Source organism: Kryptolebias marmoratus, linkage group LG14, assembly GCF_001649575.2.
Source record: "Kryptolebias marmoratus isolate JLee-2015 linkage group LG14, ASM164957v2, whole genome shotgun sequence".
In the NCBI taxonomy this organism is placed as follows: Eukaryota; Metazoa; Chordata; class Actinopteri; order Cyprinodontiformes; family Rivulidae; genus Kryptolebias; species Kryptolebias marmoratus.
In genome coordinates, this window is record NC_051443.1 from 21,885,041 (window position 1) to 21,904,481 (window position 19,441).

Genomic DNA, 19,441 nt, shown 5'->3' on the forward strand with positions numbered 1-19,441 from the left:
TCCTCTGCAGGAACACCTTCTGTGATTTGGATAATTGGCAAAGCTTTTAGGTCATATATGTCAGTAACTGAATAGTTATAGACATTGTTTATCACCTTCTTTGTCAAAGCAAGACAAACAATTCATGGTAAATGAGGTATAATAATAATAATAATAATAATAATAATAATAATAATAATAATAATAATAATAATAATAATAATAATAATACAGAAAAAAACTTTTTGATTTCAGATTATTTCTTATTTTACTTTTGAGTAACACTTACCTGTTGATACCGCTCATCACCGCTTGGTGGCAGCAAAGCGCCGCCGACCTCCAGGATCGCCGTAGAAGAAGAGTGAAGCTCAGCGGTAGGTTAACCGATGCAAGGCGATGGGGTGAGTAACCTGATTTCATTCGTTTACTCTCTCTAAATCACACTAAAACATGTTTTTAAACAAATATTCTATCAGATATCGTGTCGTGACGTGGAAGAAAACATGCGATATGGTGTAAATGTGCATATTTTCAGCAGAGTTAGTGGTGACAGCCTCCCTGACCGCCTACACAAAGCAACACTTCGCTCGTTCCTGCTGGCCGTTTACCTCAAAGCTATCAGTCATGTTATTGTAGCTATCTGAAATTAGCCTGTTTTTTTCTAATTGCATGTCTTTATTTTCAGTATTTAATTTAACTTAGAAGCGAACCTAGAAAAGCTGAATTGTCGGGGGTGAAGCTGCGGAAGGATGCTAAAAATAACAGCTAATTAAATTTTCAGATTCTGGACTAAACCACTTGAAGTTATTATTTAAGAAGGGACTGCTGTTACATGAGCGACAGAGACACACAGTGAGTCTTCTTAGAGGTGGCTGTCCCATATTTCATTCAGTCACATGAGACATTAAAACATGACTTATTTTTTATGGTTCAGAGTTAATTGTTATTGGCAGCCTTGGGCCCATTGTCTGATATTTGATTTGTTAGTTTTGCACATTTATTGCTTTTGTTTTATAGAATTGTTTGCTTGATATAACAGAACCAAGCGTGTTTTGCTAAAATAAATACATACATTTAGTTAAATCAAACCTCAGATGAGTAGCAGCTAGCAGATGAAGGAGTAATAATAAAACATGTTGAGGATGGTATGTTCTGAGTCTGAATGAAGATCATCTGGAGATTCTGCTCAAACTAGCATCTTCACAGCATCTTATTTCTGTTTAGGGTGACTGTGAAGAAATTATTAGACTGTGGTACTCAAAAATCCTAAAGGTTTTGCACACTCCAGCTCCACATGCCTGATCTGCTCATGCTGCCCTTCTGTGAGCAGTAGAGTTTATAATCTTGAATTGTCACCAGAGTGACCAAATGTCACATTATCACATGATTGTGGACACTTTATCATTTGTTTTAACAGACTTTTCTCACCATAATTTTATATCAACTTGAGTGACTGACTTATTTTAATATATAAAAAATGTGAGCCACAGATTCATTCAGGATTGTGGTAGTCGACCGAGGTTTTATCTCATTCAGTTCTCCTTTTTCCCTCTCTCTGCAGTCTGCTTGACTTTTGCTGACTCTCTCTGGTGATTGGCTCCTCAAGCCATCTTTCAACATGCAAGGATTCTACTCCAAGCTCGACTCGTCCTCGTCCTCGTCCCCCTTGCTGGGGGTGGGCCTCGGGGGCGAAGGCGCTCATGTACCTCTCAGCCTGGCCGTGGAGGCGGAGAAAGCCCAGGCCCTCCTGCAGACATTCAGCTCGCCCTCCTTGTTGGCTTCAGCGGGGCTCGGGATGTTCTGCGTGGTGGCGGACCACACGCTTCAGCTGTCTGCCGTTCAGCACCACCTGTGGCTGCGCGCCGTCTTGGACAATGCCACGCACGGATTGGTAGGGCTGTGGTCGTGGGCGGTTGTGATTGGACTGAGGAAAAGGAGTGATTTGTATGAGGTGCTGCTGGCAGGGCTTCTGGCATCAATCATAGACCTCGACCACTTCTACATGGCTGGATCTCTCTCACTCAAGGTTAGATCTGCAGTTGTTGATGGTTTTTAGTACTCTTACAAATGATTGGGTACCTTCTATGTCAATTATTTTCATTTTATTTTGACAGTAGGAAGTTCTGACAAGCTAATTGTTAACTCCCTTCCTCTCTGTCTGTTCAGGCTGCCGTCTCGCTGCCTCATCGTCCCCCCCTCCACTGCTCTTCTCTCATCCCTGTCATCTGCCTCACCCTCCGCTTCCTCATGTGGATCGGCCGCCTCAAAGATTCTTGGTGCTCCCTGCCGTGGATGCTTTTCATTTCCATGACGACGCACCACGTCCGGGACGCCGTGCGCCACGGCCTGTGGGTTTGCCCGTTCGGCAACACCGCTCCCATCCCCTACTGGCTGTACGTGAGCACCACGGCAACGCTTCCTCACCTGTGCTCAGTACTCATGTACCTGACGGGAACCAGGGATGTGATCTCCACGAAACACGGAGTAGCGATCGATGTTTAGGCGTTGCTGACTCACAGGTGACGTCCGATTAGAGGTTTAAAACTTTTAAATACTTGAAATAAAAGAAGGAAAATGTGTAAAGCACTTGAATTATGAGAAGGTTTTCAATTTATATGAAAAATAACGCTAACTGTAAAATGCTTTTCAAGAATGGGAATATCTGTCAAGTAAAGGAACATTCCAATATGAGTGCCAATCATTTATTCTTTAAAATTTCCCTCTGTGGTTTTACTGTATCTTAATCAATAACTGAGGAGTAATTTCCTTCTTAAATAGTTTTTTATAGCTGTGATTTTTTTTTTTCTTCCCACCAGCCGACTATTGAACAATTCCTGAGAGAAAATTAGGATTTCCTTTTCCTATCTAGCCTCATCCTGCAAACACTCAAGGAAAAGTCAACCAAAGGTCGACCACAGGCTGTAAAATGACACCCACATGGTGTCACTTTCTATTTCACTGCATCCAGCAGCTTCAGCACTGTCATCCCTCTGTGGGTTAAAATAGTTTCTGTAATGGTAATGAAATCCAAACGCACATGTATAGCTTTTTGTATTTGAATTACTCACATTCTGCAGAACAACAAATCCACTGTAATTACCACAAAACGTGTGTGTGTAATATCTGTCACTTATCTGCAGATCTTTATTAGAGGAGCTTTTCTCCTGACAGAGCCTTTCTTTGCTAATCAAGAGTTCTCATTGCCAACTGTGTCAGCCACAGAAGTGGAGGAGAGGGTTGAAGCGGCCTAGCGTGGCAGCTTTTCTCGTTTGCTTGTGATATTTGACCGTTTGGTGTTGCTGGAAACGCCACATCCTACTCTGTGGAGCTGGTAAAGATGCCACAGCACTTCAGTTCAGTTCAGCTGGTTTTGTGGCTTTCTTGCTATTATGTTTTAACAGATGATTCAAATGTCAGTCTGTTCGATTTTGGTTACCGGCTTCCTTTTACACCAAACACAGTAAGGATGAAAAAAATAAGAACAAGAGGCTGAGTTGTTTTTTTTGTTTTGTTTTGGGGTTTTTTTAACAATTTTTGTTAAAGTTTTGATGAATAGTATGCTATTTACTCATGAAATCTTAAGGTCACATTTTGCTATAAATAGTTTGAATATGTTGTTGTAGATTGTTGCAGTAAACCTTTTTCAGTTGTTCTGCTGCCCTTAAAATTCTCAACCTGTATCATTGGATTTCCAGTGATTTAAATCAGAATTTGCAGGAAAACATAAACCGTTTCTTTTATTACAATAAGACAGTTAAACTGGTTAAGCCATCCACTAAGACACAGACTATTTAGAGGAAAAGTCCTTAGTGTGGCAGACCGTTTTAACATATGCATAATAATACATTTTAATCTAGTGCTGGGCTTCAGAAATATGTTGTTTGAATGTAAGGAAGGTGTATTTGTAGAAAAGCTGATGTGTTAAATTGGACAGCTTCAGGTTACAGTATTCGGAAATATGTAAAGACTTCAGTTTATTTCTTTCTCCCCTTAAATTGTATTTATTTATTTTCTTGAATGGCTCGCAGCAGCTTGTAGTAACCCTTGTTGTCCACTAGATGGCTGCTAGAGCTTTGGTTCTTTTTCTCCTAGTTTTTGCTTTTGCAAAAAGGACAGTGATGGTGAGAAACGTCAATCAGGTTGTATTTTTCTTGATGATTTTACTTTAGGAGCACTTAATTTGTTAAATGGTCTTCTAGTTGTTCATTTTCTTTATCAGTACTAAGGTACAAAGACATCATCAGAGGAAGTTTGTGTAACAGTCGAAGTCACTGTGAGGGTTTCACCACTATTCCAACTTTATGCCTGTTTGAGATGAAGGTTTGTGCTCATTGAAGGAATACAAATGACTGCCATCTCATTTTAATGCATCACTTTGAGTAAAACTTTTATTGCTGCTTATATTTACTTTGTAACTTTCATTAGTGTTAATTTTGTTCAAAATGTGAATTTTTTTCCAGTAGTGAGCAGTTATACATAGTACCAAGATAGTTCAAACTTAGTGTTTTGTCTCAATAAAATATCCTGTATAAAAATTCTCTTTGTACATAAAACAAGTCTTTTCTCTTTTTTTTTTAGGTTGCCTTCAGAGTTTTGGCCTGGACTCTGTGAGTCACAGTAACTTTGTTCATTACTACAGCGTTCAATCATCAGCGAAATCTAAATTGCTGACGAATGACAGCAGAAATCCTGCTCTTTGTTTGTTCAGTAAGCGTGCATCTCGTCTCCCGTGGCTTCCTGTTCTGGTCCTGACAGTTAATGTAGTTGCTCAATGTGAAAATATTACATCATCCTAAAAACAAACATTTTGGTAATTAGAAAACTTGCTCCGCTTTTATTTTGAAACAAAAGGGACAGTGGGACACAGCAAAGCCAAGCTTAAAGCGTGGGACATGATTGATGCGACTGGTTTTCTTACACTAATTGCAAAAGATTAAAAGCAAGACTTACGATTTTGAAAGATGTGACCACCCTTTAATTTGGAAGCTGTGGAGAGGACATTAAAACTTATGCAACCATTTGCCACTGAAAGTGGAAGAAAAGTTACACCTAATAGTCAAGTGTTAAAGTGACCCTGTTTCTGTATTGTGTCTGAGAACCACGACAACCTCACTTATAGAGAGTTAAGTGCATGTACTGTAGTACTTCACTGCTAAGTACTTGCAGTGGTTCTTCTGTTAAAGCCGGTGTGCTGAGCTGTTGGTGCTAATTGGGAATATCCTGAATCCAGCAGGAAGGAAGAGGCTGGACTGACAGAGCCGCCTTCACTGTGTAAAGTAATAATAACTGCTGTCGCTGCTTTTTTTAAGGGACATTTTTAGAGCCGAGTTAATGTTATACACCAACTGGCTGGTTAGTTTAAAAAAAAAAGTCAAGGACTTTCACCACAAAGATTATGTAATTCCTATTGTTGCTATCATCACAGTGAAGTGGGCTTTTATAGCTTCTAAATGGTAAATGGTAAATGGCTTGCACTTATATAGCGCTTTATCTAGTCCAAGGACCCCAAAGCGCTTTACACTACAATCATTCACCCATTCATCCACACATTCACACACTGATGGTGGTAAGCTACAATGTAGCCACAGCTGCCCTGGGGCGGGCTGACAGAAGTTCTAAGTTCAAGTCCTGCTTGTTTGCTTTTTTATTGTAGTCATACATCCTACAGTTCAATTTCTTTCCAGTTAAAAAATAAAGTGGACCTTAAAGGCCACAAAAGGCAGCTTGAACATTTAGAAATTAACTTTTTTTTTTATTATTTTTTGTGAAGAGGGGGTTGAATATCACAAACACAAATATAGTATTAATCAAGGATGAGTGGCATTTATCACAAAAACCAACTAAAAAATAACCTGTTTTAACTTGAGAAAAGTCTTTAAAGAACTATGAACAATAAAGAACTTTCTAGAAAAAATGTGATAAAATAGTATTTATTTCACAGAAACATACCAGCACAAAAGGGGGAAATTAAAAACAGCTTATGATTGTTTTTGTTGTACACACAAAGCAAGAAACGAAACAAAAAAAACCCGATCATATACATCTGAGAGGTGCCTGAGTGTAGTTTGACTTGTAGGATGTAAAACCTACAGGCTCCATCGGGTCTCACACACTGCAGAAGGACACACACTGAATGAAACGATAAAAAAAGAGTGAACCAGAAATGCGTTCAACAGGTTCACACGATACAAGAAGAAAGCCAATGACTGTCAACCACTGAGAACAAAGATAAACGTCAATGAAACTGCATTGTTGCCAAAAAAAAGTTCATCTTAAGGATGATTGATCAGATGCAATTAATCAAAATGCTTGAAATATTTTTAAAAGATGTGAAAATATTCTCTTTGCTTGTCAAATTTGCAGCACCTGGTTCTGCTTTTAGGAGGTTCTGTTGTACAAAATAGCATTTTTAGAATAAAGCTCGAACGAGCTGGCAGGGAATCTGAAAAATGTTTTTTGAAGAATAAATACACACATTTTCTGAATCATGGTCATCCTTCTGAATGTACAGAATACACAGACTGACATGACAACAAGTGGGTGGTGACACCAAAAATGAGCAAGAAAAAAAAAAAAGACTCAATTGTGGTTCATGTGACAGGGAAGAAATAAACTGAGCATGTTAGATGAAAAACAATTCAGTAAACGCATCATTCACACAGTAACTGTACAGTAACGCAGCTTCATATAACTGGGGAGAAACATACAAATACACAATGCAGGAAAAGCTCGACAGACATGGATTATCCGCAGTCACTAATGCTAGTTTCTTTCTTTTTTTTAACAAATAATTTAGTCTTTTTCCAATTTCTCTTAATTAATGAACAGATTTTACCTTTGAGTTCACATCAGTCACATCATTTTGTTAGGCATCATACATTCTCCTAACTGAGCAAACCCATGTCTGTGAATCAACCCCAAAGGACAGATTTATAAACACCAAATACACTATAGTATACATATTTTTTTTTGAAAGTGTAATATACAATAGTATTATACAAGTAAGCTTTGCTTGGATCCATGCAACATATGTGGAGCTAGCTTTAGAGAACATACAGTCGTCAAAACTGGAGAAAGTTTGACTTAGATGCACCTTGTGTTCCTGAAAGTACACAGTCAGTCAATTAATCAACAAAAAAGTTTGCATTAGCAGAAGAATATAACAAGAAATAAAGTTAATAAAGAAAGAGAATGCACAAGAGGTATTTCAGAAGGAAAGTTCTGGCCACTCACAAGATAAACGGTTGTTTTGTTTGTTTGTTTGTTTGAATGAGTCAGTGGAATTTGAGACATGTATAAAGTGAGAAAAATCTAGTCAGTTTTTTGTTTACACTAAAATGTTAACTGGCTTATTTAACTCACAATTTTAGAGTTTCTTAATGCGTTGTAGCCTATAATAATCTTCCACAAAATTATTTGTGTGACTGATGTGTGTCTGTTAATATTCCAACCTTTACTGTTTCTCTCCAAAAATGCTAAATATCTTTCGTTTTCCCAAACCCACTTCATTTAATAAAGCGTTCAGGACCACACGCTAACGTCCGCAGTAACCGTCCACATACATCCTCTTTTATGTGAAATGAGCTGCATGTTAAATCTGCAGCTTCTACTTTAACCTTTATATCCTCTACGTCCTGCATCGTCATCTGTTTGCTTTGAAAGAAACATGCTCCGGTGCTGCTCCAAAAGAACAAAGGTATGGAAGGCTGTTGTAACATATAATCAAACCAAACTTATAACTCTAATAACATTTTTTTTTAGATATCAATAATAGCATTCCTCCATCTTAAAATGATATTTCAATGTGTCGACAACTGAGTTTGTATTAGGGAAATGTAAATTTAGCATGTTAATATAAAAAAAAAATCAATGAAATATTTAACAGATGGGAAGTAAATAACTGCAGATGTACAGAATTTGTGCATCTGTCCTATCCACTATCAGCATTGTGCTTCAAACAGTCTTCCTTCTTGAACAAATGATGTCACTTTAAAATGAACTTTAAGGATAGCTGAAACAGAATTCTTATAAGTAGAAACTCACATGTATAATACCAAACTGTTACTCATCAAGTTTAAATTTAGTATTTATTTTGACTTGAAGAGTTGTAGGTGGGTGGTACAAAAAGGTTGCAGGATGGCTTCCCCTGTGCTCACCTGGGTTTACTCTGGGTTGTCCCTAGATGTGAGTGAGAGCGTGAATGATTGTTTGTCTCCATGTGTCCCTGGGATGGACTTGTGACCTGTCCAGGGTGTCCCCTGCCTCTCACACAGTGACTGCTGGAGACAGGCACTAGCTCCCCGTGACCCGGAATGGAGAAGTGGGTAAAAAAATGGATGGATGGATGGAGTTAAAGGTACTTTGAGGAACCCATTTGATCTAATGTGTGATAAATCAGCTTGCCACAGTTGGAAGCCATCCCAGTGAGACATACCATTTAATTAGGATGCTTCTACCACTTTACTATAATGTAAAACAAAGTGCTTAAAAACTCTTTTTTTTTTTAAATAAAAAAATCTGAGCTAACAGGTTTAAGGTTTTAAACCTACATTTGTAACAATTTTATTTTGTAAAGAAAAAATATATATTTACATAAACAAAAACTGTGTTCAAAACTACTCAACTGAATTCAACAATTATGCCTTGGCATTAAAGCCTTTTTTATTTATTAAACTGATTTTTTCAGTAACATTTGCTTTTTAGAACATTTTAACTCTTAAATTTATTGTGCAGGTTTTACCTTGCAGTCTGGAAAAAAATATATAATGTAAAGGTTTTTATATATTTTTTTATATTATATTTTTATAGAACAAAGAACACTATAAATAACTGACAGTGAATTTAGATGCTGATTCAGAGTTCAGCTTCTATTTTTTTTTTATTATCTAGAATGTAAAATTTGATATTAACTAATTATGTGATATTGTAATGCTGGTGATTTGTGAAAGGCCAGTTTCTCTTTGTCTTTCTTCCTTTTTTTTCAGTCACACAAATACTAATTGTGGATGGATAAACAGAGGTATATAAGAAACATAAAAAAACACTACCTAGATTTAAAATGACTGACAAAACAACAAGATAATGTGACATAAAATCATTCATGCAACTTATCATGATATCATGCAACATAAAATTATTCATCATAGACTAGATAAAGTCTTTATTACCCAGCCTGCCATTTCTGAACCCTAATCTTTAAGATCATGTGCCGAGATTGCTCTCTAACCCCACCCCCCTCCTCGGCGGAGGCCCTAATGCCCGGCATTGCTGCTTTGGTGTCAGACACACACAGACAAACACACACACACACACACAGACCGGCAGAGTTTATGCTTCCTTCACAGCATTGAGTCAGTTGATGTAAGAATGAACATAAGTGATTATGTTCCTCCTTACCAAAAAAATCAACAACAACAAAAAAAAAAAAAAGTGAAATGTTCTGGGTGATAGAAGACAGACAAGCTGTTCCACAGTAAATCCTATGTTCTCCTGGTTGGCAGCTGCACATCTCGTCCTGATTTGTTGCTTAAAAGGCACAAAGATTCATCCCCCCTGAAGCAGCATCATTTGTGAGTAAAATCAGATGTCCCTGGTGCAAGGTTTCTCCTTCGGTCCATTAAAGAGTAAACACTGCTGGAGTCAAGAGAGCAAGGTCTGTTTTCCTGCTCGTTTGGAGTCTTCTGAAACTTTACGGGCAGCTCAGTTAGATGACACCACTGAATATGTCCAGGGAAGCCTTTTTATAACTCACCCCGCTGTCAGGTGTGAAATATGGAATAAGTATCCCTTCCATGGGTTTATCCTGGATGCTGTGGCTGAAAATAGACGGTCAGCGTGTCTCAGTGGTAAAACAGGTCTGATGTTTACTCACTTCTCCAGCTGACAGATAGTTGACACTTCAACTCAACCTGAGAAGAGTTGAAAAAAAAAAAAAAGAAGTGGACACATGAAGACAAGCAAAAAGAAAATACAGCTGTAAAAAAACATGTATAAATCATAATTATGCATGTAATTAACTGCTGCCTTGAAAGCACATATTTAAAAAAAGAGTGGGATGGAAGACATGCAGGCATATTTACAGGGTTATAATCTGTGTGTGTGTGTGTGTGTGTGTGTGTGCTAGCCTTATAATCAAAAGTTGGCTGGCTATCTGAGGGGTTGCCTTTAAGTTGTTTATAGCAGCTCTTTGAACCATTTTTTTGATCCCAATAATACATAAAATCTTACACTCTTCTCACTGGCTTAGTGCTCATTTGAGGGAATTCTGTGGAGTTCTTTATATCTGAGATGTTGAGGTTTTAATTAACTTCACACATAGAGGCTGCTTCTCATCAAAATCTGCAAATAAATCTGCCATACAAACCAAAAAATAAATAAAAATAGTTTGTCACCACCAGTGTCTACTCTACATATGTACAGAACACATGTGCAAACAAAAAGTTGCTCCAAAGACTGAGTTACCTTGAAAATGAGGGTCATCTTAGATCGGGATTGACTTCATCTTGACCATAGAGGCGAGCTCCTGTTTGGTGGCGTGTTCATGCCGCCTCTGCCTCATCCTGGGAAAAGAAAACCCCAACATGTTAAACTGTGCTCAGAGAGAGAGCGAAAGAGACAGATGACACAGCTGTGGGCTGTATGTTGAATGTTTGTGTGCAGCTTACCATACAATAAAGATGAGGGAAAGGACGGTGGTGAGGATAAAAACTGAGAACAAAACCAGCAGAATCACCAGACCCAAATTGCCTTCATCCCCAGGTACAGTATCTATATGGGAAGAGGAAGGAGGCAAATGATAGTGGACATCAGCAAAACAAGCAATTTGGATGCGAAAAAGCTAACAGACAATTACGGCAAGACATATGAAAGTTGATAGATGATGCAAAAGTTGACTGAAAAAAAACAGATGGTCAAAAAGTTATTAGCGTCATAAACAGATAGGCAACAACTCATGGTTCGGTAAAAAGAAAAAGGGGCCCAAAAAACAACAACAAACAAACAAGCAAACTGTGTGGTCTTGGATTGAATCGCTCCCTGGTTAGAGGCTCGTCTTAAATTTGCCGTTACAGCTTTTGCACAGACATGCACTAATTACACTTCGGAAAACAAAAACTTTTTCACATGCACAGCAAAAATAGTAGAAACGTGCTGCTCTGTGAAAGTAACAGAGACAAATGAAAAAAGCTGTGAGCACATCTGCACATGATAAGCTCACACGCAGATTCCAAAAAGCAGAAGACATCTATTCCTAAAGAATGTTTAACCCCTACTTATCTCCTGGTATACACTCCATGTGGGTGTGAGCATGTTTGCAACTGCAGGCTGCTTTTAACTTTGGTTTTCCCCATGTGGTGTATAAGTGAGCTGCAATCTACTTAACTTTTCATCCAGAAAACAAATAGGACTGCAGAAAACATAACACCCTGCAGGCGCAATTTGCTGCAATTATATGCAATTTGGTGATGAGACCAATCATGAACATACATGGTTCTAGGTGCACTGTAATAAGTGAAAATAGTGGTTCTGAAAATAGTGCTGCTTTTAATGACTGATTAGGTATCTTGTTGCTGCCAAAAAACACAAGACATAAAACAATGCTCATCCTGTAGTTTTTATTTAGCCATAATGCCTGTAGCTGAAATTATAAGACTCTAAACCAGACTGAGGAGATATATAGTTACAATGAAATGTAAATAGATTCTATTTAAATACAAAAACCTTCACGTCAACACATAAAGCATCTCCTGGTCATAACCGGGTTATAAAATTAGGTAAAACTTTAGATGAACAAATGCCATTTTACAACACATCTAATTACCAAAAGCTAGCCTAAAATGCACAAATCTATTTTTGTGAACAGTAACAGTCTGGTATTAACCTTTTCTACAATGTGCAAGGAAGCTATGAATCACCTTTAACTGATAAAAGCAATAACAGGACAAACACAGGAACAATAAAAGCAGCAAAATTACTATATATTTACCTGTTTTATAATAGAAATACCATCAACAGTTATAATAACTAATGTTAGCAATATTACAAAAATGTCTTCTGTAATTGCATTATTGTTAAACTATAACATAAGGATTGTTGCTGTTGAACAAAACTGTAGCTTGTTTATTTTTCTGAATAAACAAAAAATAGCCTCACTTGGTGTCTTCATTGTGGAAGTTTTAGGTTCTGTGATGAAGAGATCATCATCATAGTCTAGAGGCTCAGTGTCCTCTGGGGTGTCAGGGTTGGTATGGGCTGTAGAGGGAGAAACACGGTTAGCCACTGACATATAAACAAAGGTTTGGATTTAAATTTAATGTATATGTATTTTTTGTATTTATCCCCTGCCGCCTGTGTGTGTGTATGTGTATGTGTCTGTGTGTATATATGTGTGCACACAGGTGAGTTAATTTGTCTGTATCACTAGGAATCACTCAGTGAATATGACTAAAAAATCTCAGAAACAATCATTGGATGTGCATCTACAAATGATTGAATTGGCAAATTTATTTTTAATATTATTATAATTAATAGTAGTAGTAGTATTTTCTCTCCCACCTGTCCAGGGTCTGACAAGATGCTGTTTGGTCCACTCACTCCATTGGCTCTCAGAGTTCATATTGTCCCGGGCTCGAACCTGAACCTGGTGTAAGTGATCTGCCAGAGCGTCAGATATCACAACTTCATCCTCTTCTGTGAAAATCTGTTAAACACAGACACTGAATGTACACATATGTGCACACACACAATGCTGCAGCCGAAAATCTGTATATAAGATGAGATGCTGACTTTACAACGGTGAGAAAACCAGATTTAAATAAGTGAACAATGAGGCCAACTTTATGTGCAGTGTGTCAAATCTTCATGTTTAACATTGACTTCACCTTTAATGATAAAAGAACGAAATGTGCTTTTGTTTTACTAACCTCTGACCAGACTTTAGAACCGAAAGGCTTGTATCTGATGTGAAAGAGCGGGACGGAAGCATTTTCCTGCTGGCAGGCAGGAGGATAGTGCCATGTGACCTTTAGTTTCATTGGGAAACCCTCCATCTCCTTCACAGAGACTGACTCTGGAGGACCAGGTTTTACAACAAAGAAAGCACAGGCAGATAAAAAAATAATAATAATTATCCACAAGAAACTTAGCACTTAGGATGCTATTTACAAACTTAAACAGCATACTATTTAAGTTTGTAAACATGTGAAATTGTTACTTGTTAATTGTGTTTAAAATTAACTAGATAATACTGCATTATTATTATTATTTTATTATTTTCTCTCCCACCTTTCCAGGGTCCAACAAGATGCTGTTTGGTCCACTCACTCCATTGGCTCTCAGAGTTCACCTCGTCCCGGGCTCGAACCTGAACCTGGTGGAAATGACCTACCAGGACGTCAGATAACAAAACTTCATCCTCTTCTGTGAAAATCTGTTAACAAACAGAGAGAGACATGACACTGAATGCGCACATATGCACACGCACACAATGCTGCAGCAGAAAATCTGTATATAAGATGAGATGTTGACTTTACAACAGTGAGAAAACCAGATTTATATAAGAGAACAGTGAGGCCAACATTTGTGTTGTGTTTAATCCTAATGTAGGTTTTGAGTGATGCAATATTTGAAATAGTGTTTATATTTCCATGTAGAATTCTCCCAGTTAGGAGTTTATCAACTTTATATGCAGTGTGTCAAATCTTCATGTTTAATTTTGACTTCACTTTTAATAATAAAAGAATGAAATGTGTTTTTGTTTTACTAACCTCTGACCAGACTTTAGAACCGCAAGGCTTGTATCTGATGTGAAAGAGGAGGATGAATGCATTTTCCCGCTGCCAGGTGGAAGGATACTGCCATGTGACCATTAGTCTCATTGGAAAACCCTCAATCTCCTTCACAAACACAGACTCTGGAGGATCAGGTTTTACTACAAAGAAAGTACAGGCAGATAAAAGAAAAGTTGATCCACAAGCTTTACCTTTGCATCAAAAACAGAGTTACGCACTATTTTACACACTGGTCTTGCTTGTGTAAAGAAGACAGCTCACAGCAGCAGACAATAACAATAGCTAAAAAGCAGCTGTTCAGCTGATGAATTAGCAGTTGAATTAATGCCTTTTAAGGTCTAATAAATAAACTTAGAGCCAAAGAGTCTTTCCTGTAAGTGACAAGTTAGGAAAATCATTCCTGTGTTAGTTTATTATTATTCAAACTTACATTTATTTATTACCCTGTGACAAATCATTTTCTGCATGTCAAATCAACTGTTTCCACATTCCACTCTTATGTGATCTTACAAAGCTCATGAAGCTTGACATGGATGCTTGTTGATTGGGACCCAAGAGCGTTGGTCTCTGTGACGCTGAGCATGTGAATGGTCAGCCAGAAAGCAGGATTGTGTACATCGCAGTGTCTGTTGGTGATGTCCATGATGCATGGCCTCCCCTCCTGACCCTTCCCCCTTTAAAGCAAGATGCAAAAGTGTTGGGTTTATTTTCTTGGGGAAAAAAATACAGATGCAAGTGCAAGCTAAAAACTACAAAACTTATATAACCTTGTTGTTCCTACAAAATGCTAAAGCCAGTGTCATGTAAGGAAAGGAAAAATGAAGAGAGTGCTCAAAATGTTTTTTCTAAATAAGACTGAACAGATGCAGTCATTTGCTCTTACCTAAAGGTGGCGTTGAACTCAGCTGGCAGGAAGGTCTTTACAGATTCCCTCCAGGAAAAGTGAACGTGTGTGTGATTGGGCACTCGACAGGAAATGCTCAGCAGCCCAGGGGGATCTGAGAAACAGGAGTCACAGTTTTATTTTCCAAGACAAAAAAAAAGGAGTAAGTTTCTTTTTTTATTTTTTGTACAGGACCTATTTTGTGTTGCAATGTTTTCTCAGTACTGTCCTTGAACATAAGACGAACAGTTTCTAACAGTACTTTTTCCATCGTGAATCAAAATAATCAGGATAGGATGGGCCAATGCAAGTCAAAACTCCCTATTCCTCTGAAGGAACCTCACTTCGGAAGCCCCTTCCTGTATAAAACAGTAACAGGAAGCAGAGGGCTTTGTGATGCTTGATATAATCTATTTCCTCTGAAAACTACTAGATCTATTCTGATTATTGTTTTTTTAATAAATACTCTTCTTATAAACAAGTGTTAGATAAGAATAAGACAAAATGAAAGTCAATTAAAACATGTTTAACTAATATAAAATGAAAAGTAACAAGATGAATGATTGTACACAAAGACATTTTTGAAAGCTACTGTACCACGGCACAGCAGCCTTTTTAAACTGTTCCAAGGCCTAAATAAATTATGTAAACCTAAAGAAGTCACAGCAGCACTTACGGCCTAGCCTGAGTCTGACGGAACGGAGGAGCCCACTGTTGTCATAGCAGCTGTAGTTGCCTTGTGCTGATTGGTTGACATGCAGGAGGACTAGCCGTCCATCTGATGTTACTTTGTGCCACGGCAACACTGAGCTGTGGTTGTGGCGCCACTCCACAGGGATCCTGGTTAGGGACATGTAGAGCTTCAGTTATTATGTTATTGTACTTTGGAATATAAATCTCCAAATAATTTTCAAATAATGTGTGTCATTTTCACTTAATGTGCAAATGCACATAACTAAGAGTATAGTTATTAAAGTTGAAGGCTGATAATGCTTCTAGTTTTGATTTCCTTACCCGATTTCTGACCTCCCGCATTCCAGCGTCACGTTTGACTCCAAACGCCCGTACTGCACGCCTGACACTGCAAACGCAGACATAACGACAAACATTAAAGCACATTTTATTCTTGATTATAAAATCTGCACAGTGAGCAATCTGTCATACAGTGTGTCTGTATTGTCTCTTTTAATGTGATTCAAGCTCTGTCATTTACGGAACAGCCAGCAGTGTTACAATAACATGACCATAGAAGGTTTGGGATCCTGCAGACAGCAGGATGAGAAGTCTTCAGCAGACATCTTGAAACTGCTGCAATGTGTTTTTCAGTGTTTACTAACTATATTTTTGAACTATTACTTTGTTTCAAGAAATCTACTCTGTGACAGCTTAAAACACTGAGATCACGACAAAACTGACATATATATTCTTCAACTCCATTAACAATATTAAAATGTCAGTTAAGCCATTTTAAAGTAGGTTTCTGTGCAAAAGTAATAAATAAATAATATCTTACCACACTTGAAAAAATAAATAAATAAATACGCCCGACAGGACTATTAAGTTTTGGAGATTAAGGCTGTTTTAAGATAGTGGCAATCCACTTTGCTCATAGCTGCATTCTTACTAACTTTTAGCTCATTGGTCCGGACAGAGTTAAAATCGTATTTCTCCAAAGTGAGACTGTTCAAAAAATTATCTACAGCAGGAAAGATTATATTTATTTATTACTTCCCCACAGAATCCCACTTCAAAATGGCTGAACTATTCATTTAAAACTGAAAAAAAAAAAATAAGTGAAATATAGAATCATCTTTGTCTTTCAGCGGTTCCATTTTCAGGGGTTGCTGCAGAGAGTCATCCAATCACCACTCTCTCCTCCCTGGGAATACTCTTTATCACTTCACCGAGATCCTTCCAGAATTTCTCTTTCTCTTCTGTATCACATCCAACCCGTGGAGCATAACCACTGACAACATTCAGCATCAGACCGTCTACTTCTACCGTCAAACACATCACCCTATCTGATCTTTTCACCTTGACTACATTCATTGCTAACTCCTCCTTCAGGACCACCCCTACTCTGTTTCTCTTCCTATCCACACCATTGTAAACAGCTTGAACCCTGCCCCAATGCTGCAAGCCTTGCTGCCCTTCCACTTGGTCTCCTGCACACATAATACGTCTACCTTCCTCCTCTGCATCATGTCCGACAGCTCCCTACCTTTGCCTGTCATTGTCCCTATGTTTAGAGTTGTTACCCTCAGTCCTACGCTCTTGACTTTCCTCTTCTCCCTCTATCTCCTGGCACATTTCCCTCCTTGTGGTGTTCGACTAACAGTAGCACAATTTCCTCCAACACCCTGTTCGTCAGTAGTACCGGTGGTGGTCATTGTTAACCTGAGCCCCAACTGATCTGGCATGATGTTGCTTGGATGAACTTGCATGCTAGTTTTAGCAAAAGGGTTTTATGCAGGATGCCTTTCATGACACAATCCTCACCATTTACCCAGGCTTGAGACCGGCACAAGAGGAGATACACTGGCTTGTGCTCCCAAGTGGCTGGTTTAAGTAAAATTTATAATAAACACATTAAATAAATTTTTAAACAATTCTACAGCCTGATTTTCTGTGAACAATGTCTTACCATAGAAATACCTGAAATTAATTTACTAAAGTTTAAAAATGCTTCTCCTATTTTTTTTTTTCTTTTCCCAGCTCTATTAAAAAGAGATATGCCAATTAATTGGTCGACCAATTTTAATCTGCCAATATTGGCCAGTTTAAAAAAAAAAAATCTGCAAAAACATCTGGATCTGCAATTGGCAAAGCCTGTGCATTCCAATAAATGTATTTATTTAAGTTAAGCAATTATTGTTATATTTTGTTAAATGAAAAACATATTGGCCAAAAGTAAAAACAAATCAGTGTTGTATATTACTCATTGCTACCCTGATTACTAAAGACTGGCATCGGCATCGGCCATAGAAGAACTCATATCAGTCAACCTCTAATAGAATAGTAAGTATTGTAATGTCTCTTGTTGTTTTTGTATCAATCTGTATTTTTTTATCCTATTGGAGAAACGTAGTTGTTCATCATAATTATAAGACCTAAACTAAAAACCCCATTAACTTGGCAAAGACTATGAAATCAATCAGTCAGTGGTGAGTATATAATCATGGATCCAGCTGACCATTAAAGTAAATGCTTGCTGTATCTTTCCTGAGAGGAACAACAGCTTGTGTCAATATCTTAGAGAGAAATCTGCATCACTGTCTGCCAACACACACAAAATTTGACGATGGTGTTGATTTGAAGAAATACTAGGTGTAGTGTTTAGCTGAGCAAATATTTGTGGTGACTGTAGTAATTTGCAAAGTTGATATTTTATCTTGTGTATGAGCAAGTATATGAGTGGATGTTTAACTTGGCTTTGATATGTGAAAGCTGGCATTTATGATAGATGCAGAGAGAAAAAAAACGCATCAGTTGACTGCCTGTGTGCCACGCAAACAGCTTGATTAAGTCTCAAAGCAACTCTGCAGCGTACACTCCCTGCTGGCCTCTGCTCCTATAGTAACAAACAACTTACAGCAGGTTTGTGGCTTTTCTGCTTCTGTTTTCCACACACTCAACTTTTCTTTATCTCCTTCAAAAACAGTAAAAAAAAAAAAAAAGAAAAAGTAGTTCAGTTAACAGTGGTTGTATGCTTATGTAAAATTTATCTCATACTCCGAAAACCTGAAAAAACTGAATTTTACACATACTTAAAATGAAGATTTTACTGGAAACCCTTTGAATACTTGGTTTTTATTGATTTTTTTTTTCCTGGCTGATCTTTCTGCATAAGTTAAAACAGCTGGAAACAAGCTTCCCAGTGACTTTGTGGTTGAACTGATATATTTGAGGGCAGTGGGGGAATGTGGAAAGAGAGAACAACAAAACCTACTGAGACTTTCTAAAATAAAATAAGCAAAATGTGAGCCAGTTAATAATACTCTTGCTTTTGTTGTGAGTTCCCCAAAGAATAAAAAAATATTCTATTTCAGTGAAATGATTTGGCTGAGACCAAGAAACATGAACTAGATCTGCTTAAAAAAGTGAATGTAATTATTCGTAAAATCGCATTATCACGTGTCCTCTCATTTTGATCTCCTTACTGTTTCTATTGCACAGGCAGTCTTTTGATTTAGCTTTTTTTTTTTTAAATAACTTTTTCCCCTCTTTTTAACCAGTGAAAATGCACACACTTCATTCTCCCTCCTTTTCTGTATGTGCGTATGTACCTGAGGCCTTGGTGCACGCAAAGAATTGGCTGCTCTGAATGTGTGCATTCAGGTTTTATTGGCAGTGAAGTACATTATTCCCCAAACCCACAGCGTTCCACTCATATCTGATACTGCCTCTGGCAAGACCATGCCGACATGTGCACAAGCGCACACACATACACACACACACACACACAAAACCACACGTATTTGCAGACAAACGCACATTGATACATGCATTTGCACGTACACAGACGTACACGCAACAACGTGCACAGAAAGACTGCAGGTTCTTTTTGACATTAAAATCAGATGGCAAAGCAGACATAAAAATTTGCAAGCTGGATGAAACTCAGTACTTTCCAAACAATAAAACATGGACCTAGGAGCTGCTGAAGGATAGAGTAAATGAAGGGGGAAAACTCTTGACAGCTCCGTCTGACAGTCTAAGAGCAAAAGGTTCTCTTTGTTCAGTGATTAATTTTGAAGAAAGAAAGAAAGAAAGAAAAAGTTTAAGTTTAAGG

The 19,441-nt window shown here is 37.8% G+C and overlaps 2 protein-coding genes across 3 annotated transcripts in view; one reads left to right on the forward strand and one right to left on the reverse strand.

Annotated features, from left to right (window-relative positions):
- Window positions 1-285: 285 nt before the first annotated feature.
- On the forward strand, window positions 286-6,555 carry tmem267 (transmembrane protein 267). The gene is made up of 3 exons (XM_017410476.3): window positions 286-380; window positions 1,541-2,005; window positions 2,146-6,555. The coding sequence occupies exons 2-3, from the start codon at window positions 1,598-1,600 to the stop codon at window positions 2,479-2,481; spliced, it is 744 nt and encodes a 247-aa protein (XP_017265965.1). The 5' UTR covers window positions 286-380; window positions 1,541-1,597; the 3' UTR covers window positions 2,482-6,555.
- il11ra (interleukin 11 receptor, alpha) overlaps window positions 5,894-19,441 on the reverse strand; it is a 37,454-nt gene continuing 23,906 nt past the window's right edge. The window contains exons 3-14 of one of the 2 annotated variants that reach the window (XM_017410408.3): window positions 15,664-15,730; window positions 15,326-15,489; window positions 14,650-14,764; window positions 14,277-14,440; window positions 13,743-13,906; window positions 13,261-13,405; window positions 12,900-13,045; window positions 12,532-12,676; window positions 12,130-12,228; window positions 10,644-10,746; window positions 10,441-10,538; window positions 5,894-9,887 (exon numbers count right to left, since the gene is read on the reverse strand). In XM_017410408.3, coding sequence (XP_017265897.1) covers window positions 10,460-10,538; window positions 10,644-10,746; window positions 12,130-12,228; window positions 12,532-12,676; window positions 12,900-13,045; window positions 13,261-13,405; window positions 13,743-13,906; window positions 14,277-14,440; window positions 14,650-14,764; window positions 15,326-15,489; window positions 15,664-15,730 — 1,391 coding nt within the window. In that variant the 3' untranslated portion in view covers window positions 5,894-9,887; window positions 10,441-10,459. The remainder of the gene's footprint in view (window positions 9,888-10,440; window positions 10,539-10,643; window positions 10,747-12,129; window positions 12,229-12,531; window positions 12,677-12,899; window positions 13,046-13,260; window positions 13,406-13,742; window positions 13,907-14,276; window positions 14,441-14,649; window positions 14,765-15,325; window positions 15,490-15,663; window positions 15,731-19,441) is intronic. The other variant, XM_017410409.3, reaches the window with a different exon arrangement.

Excerpts from the sequence above, each read along its gene's own strand:
- tmem267 (XM_017410476.3), top strand. The coding sequence starts at position 1,598 with ATGCAAGGATTCTACTCCAAGCTCGACTCGTCCTCGTCCTCGTCCCCC. Across the intron at positions 2,006-2,145 it reads CTGGATCTCTCTCACTCAAG|GCTGCCGTCTCGCTGCCTCA; the intron begins GTTAGATCTGCA and ends CTGTCTGTTCAG.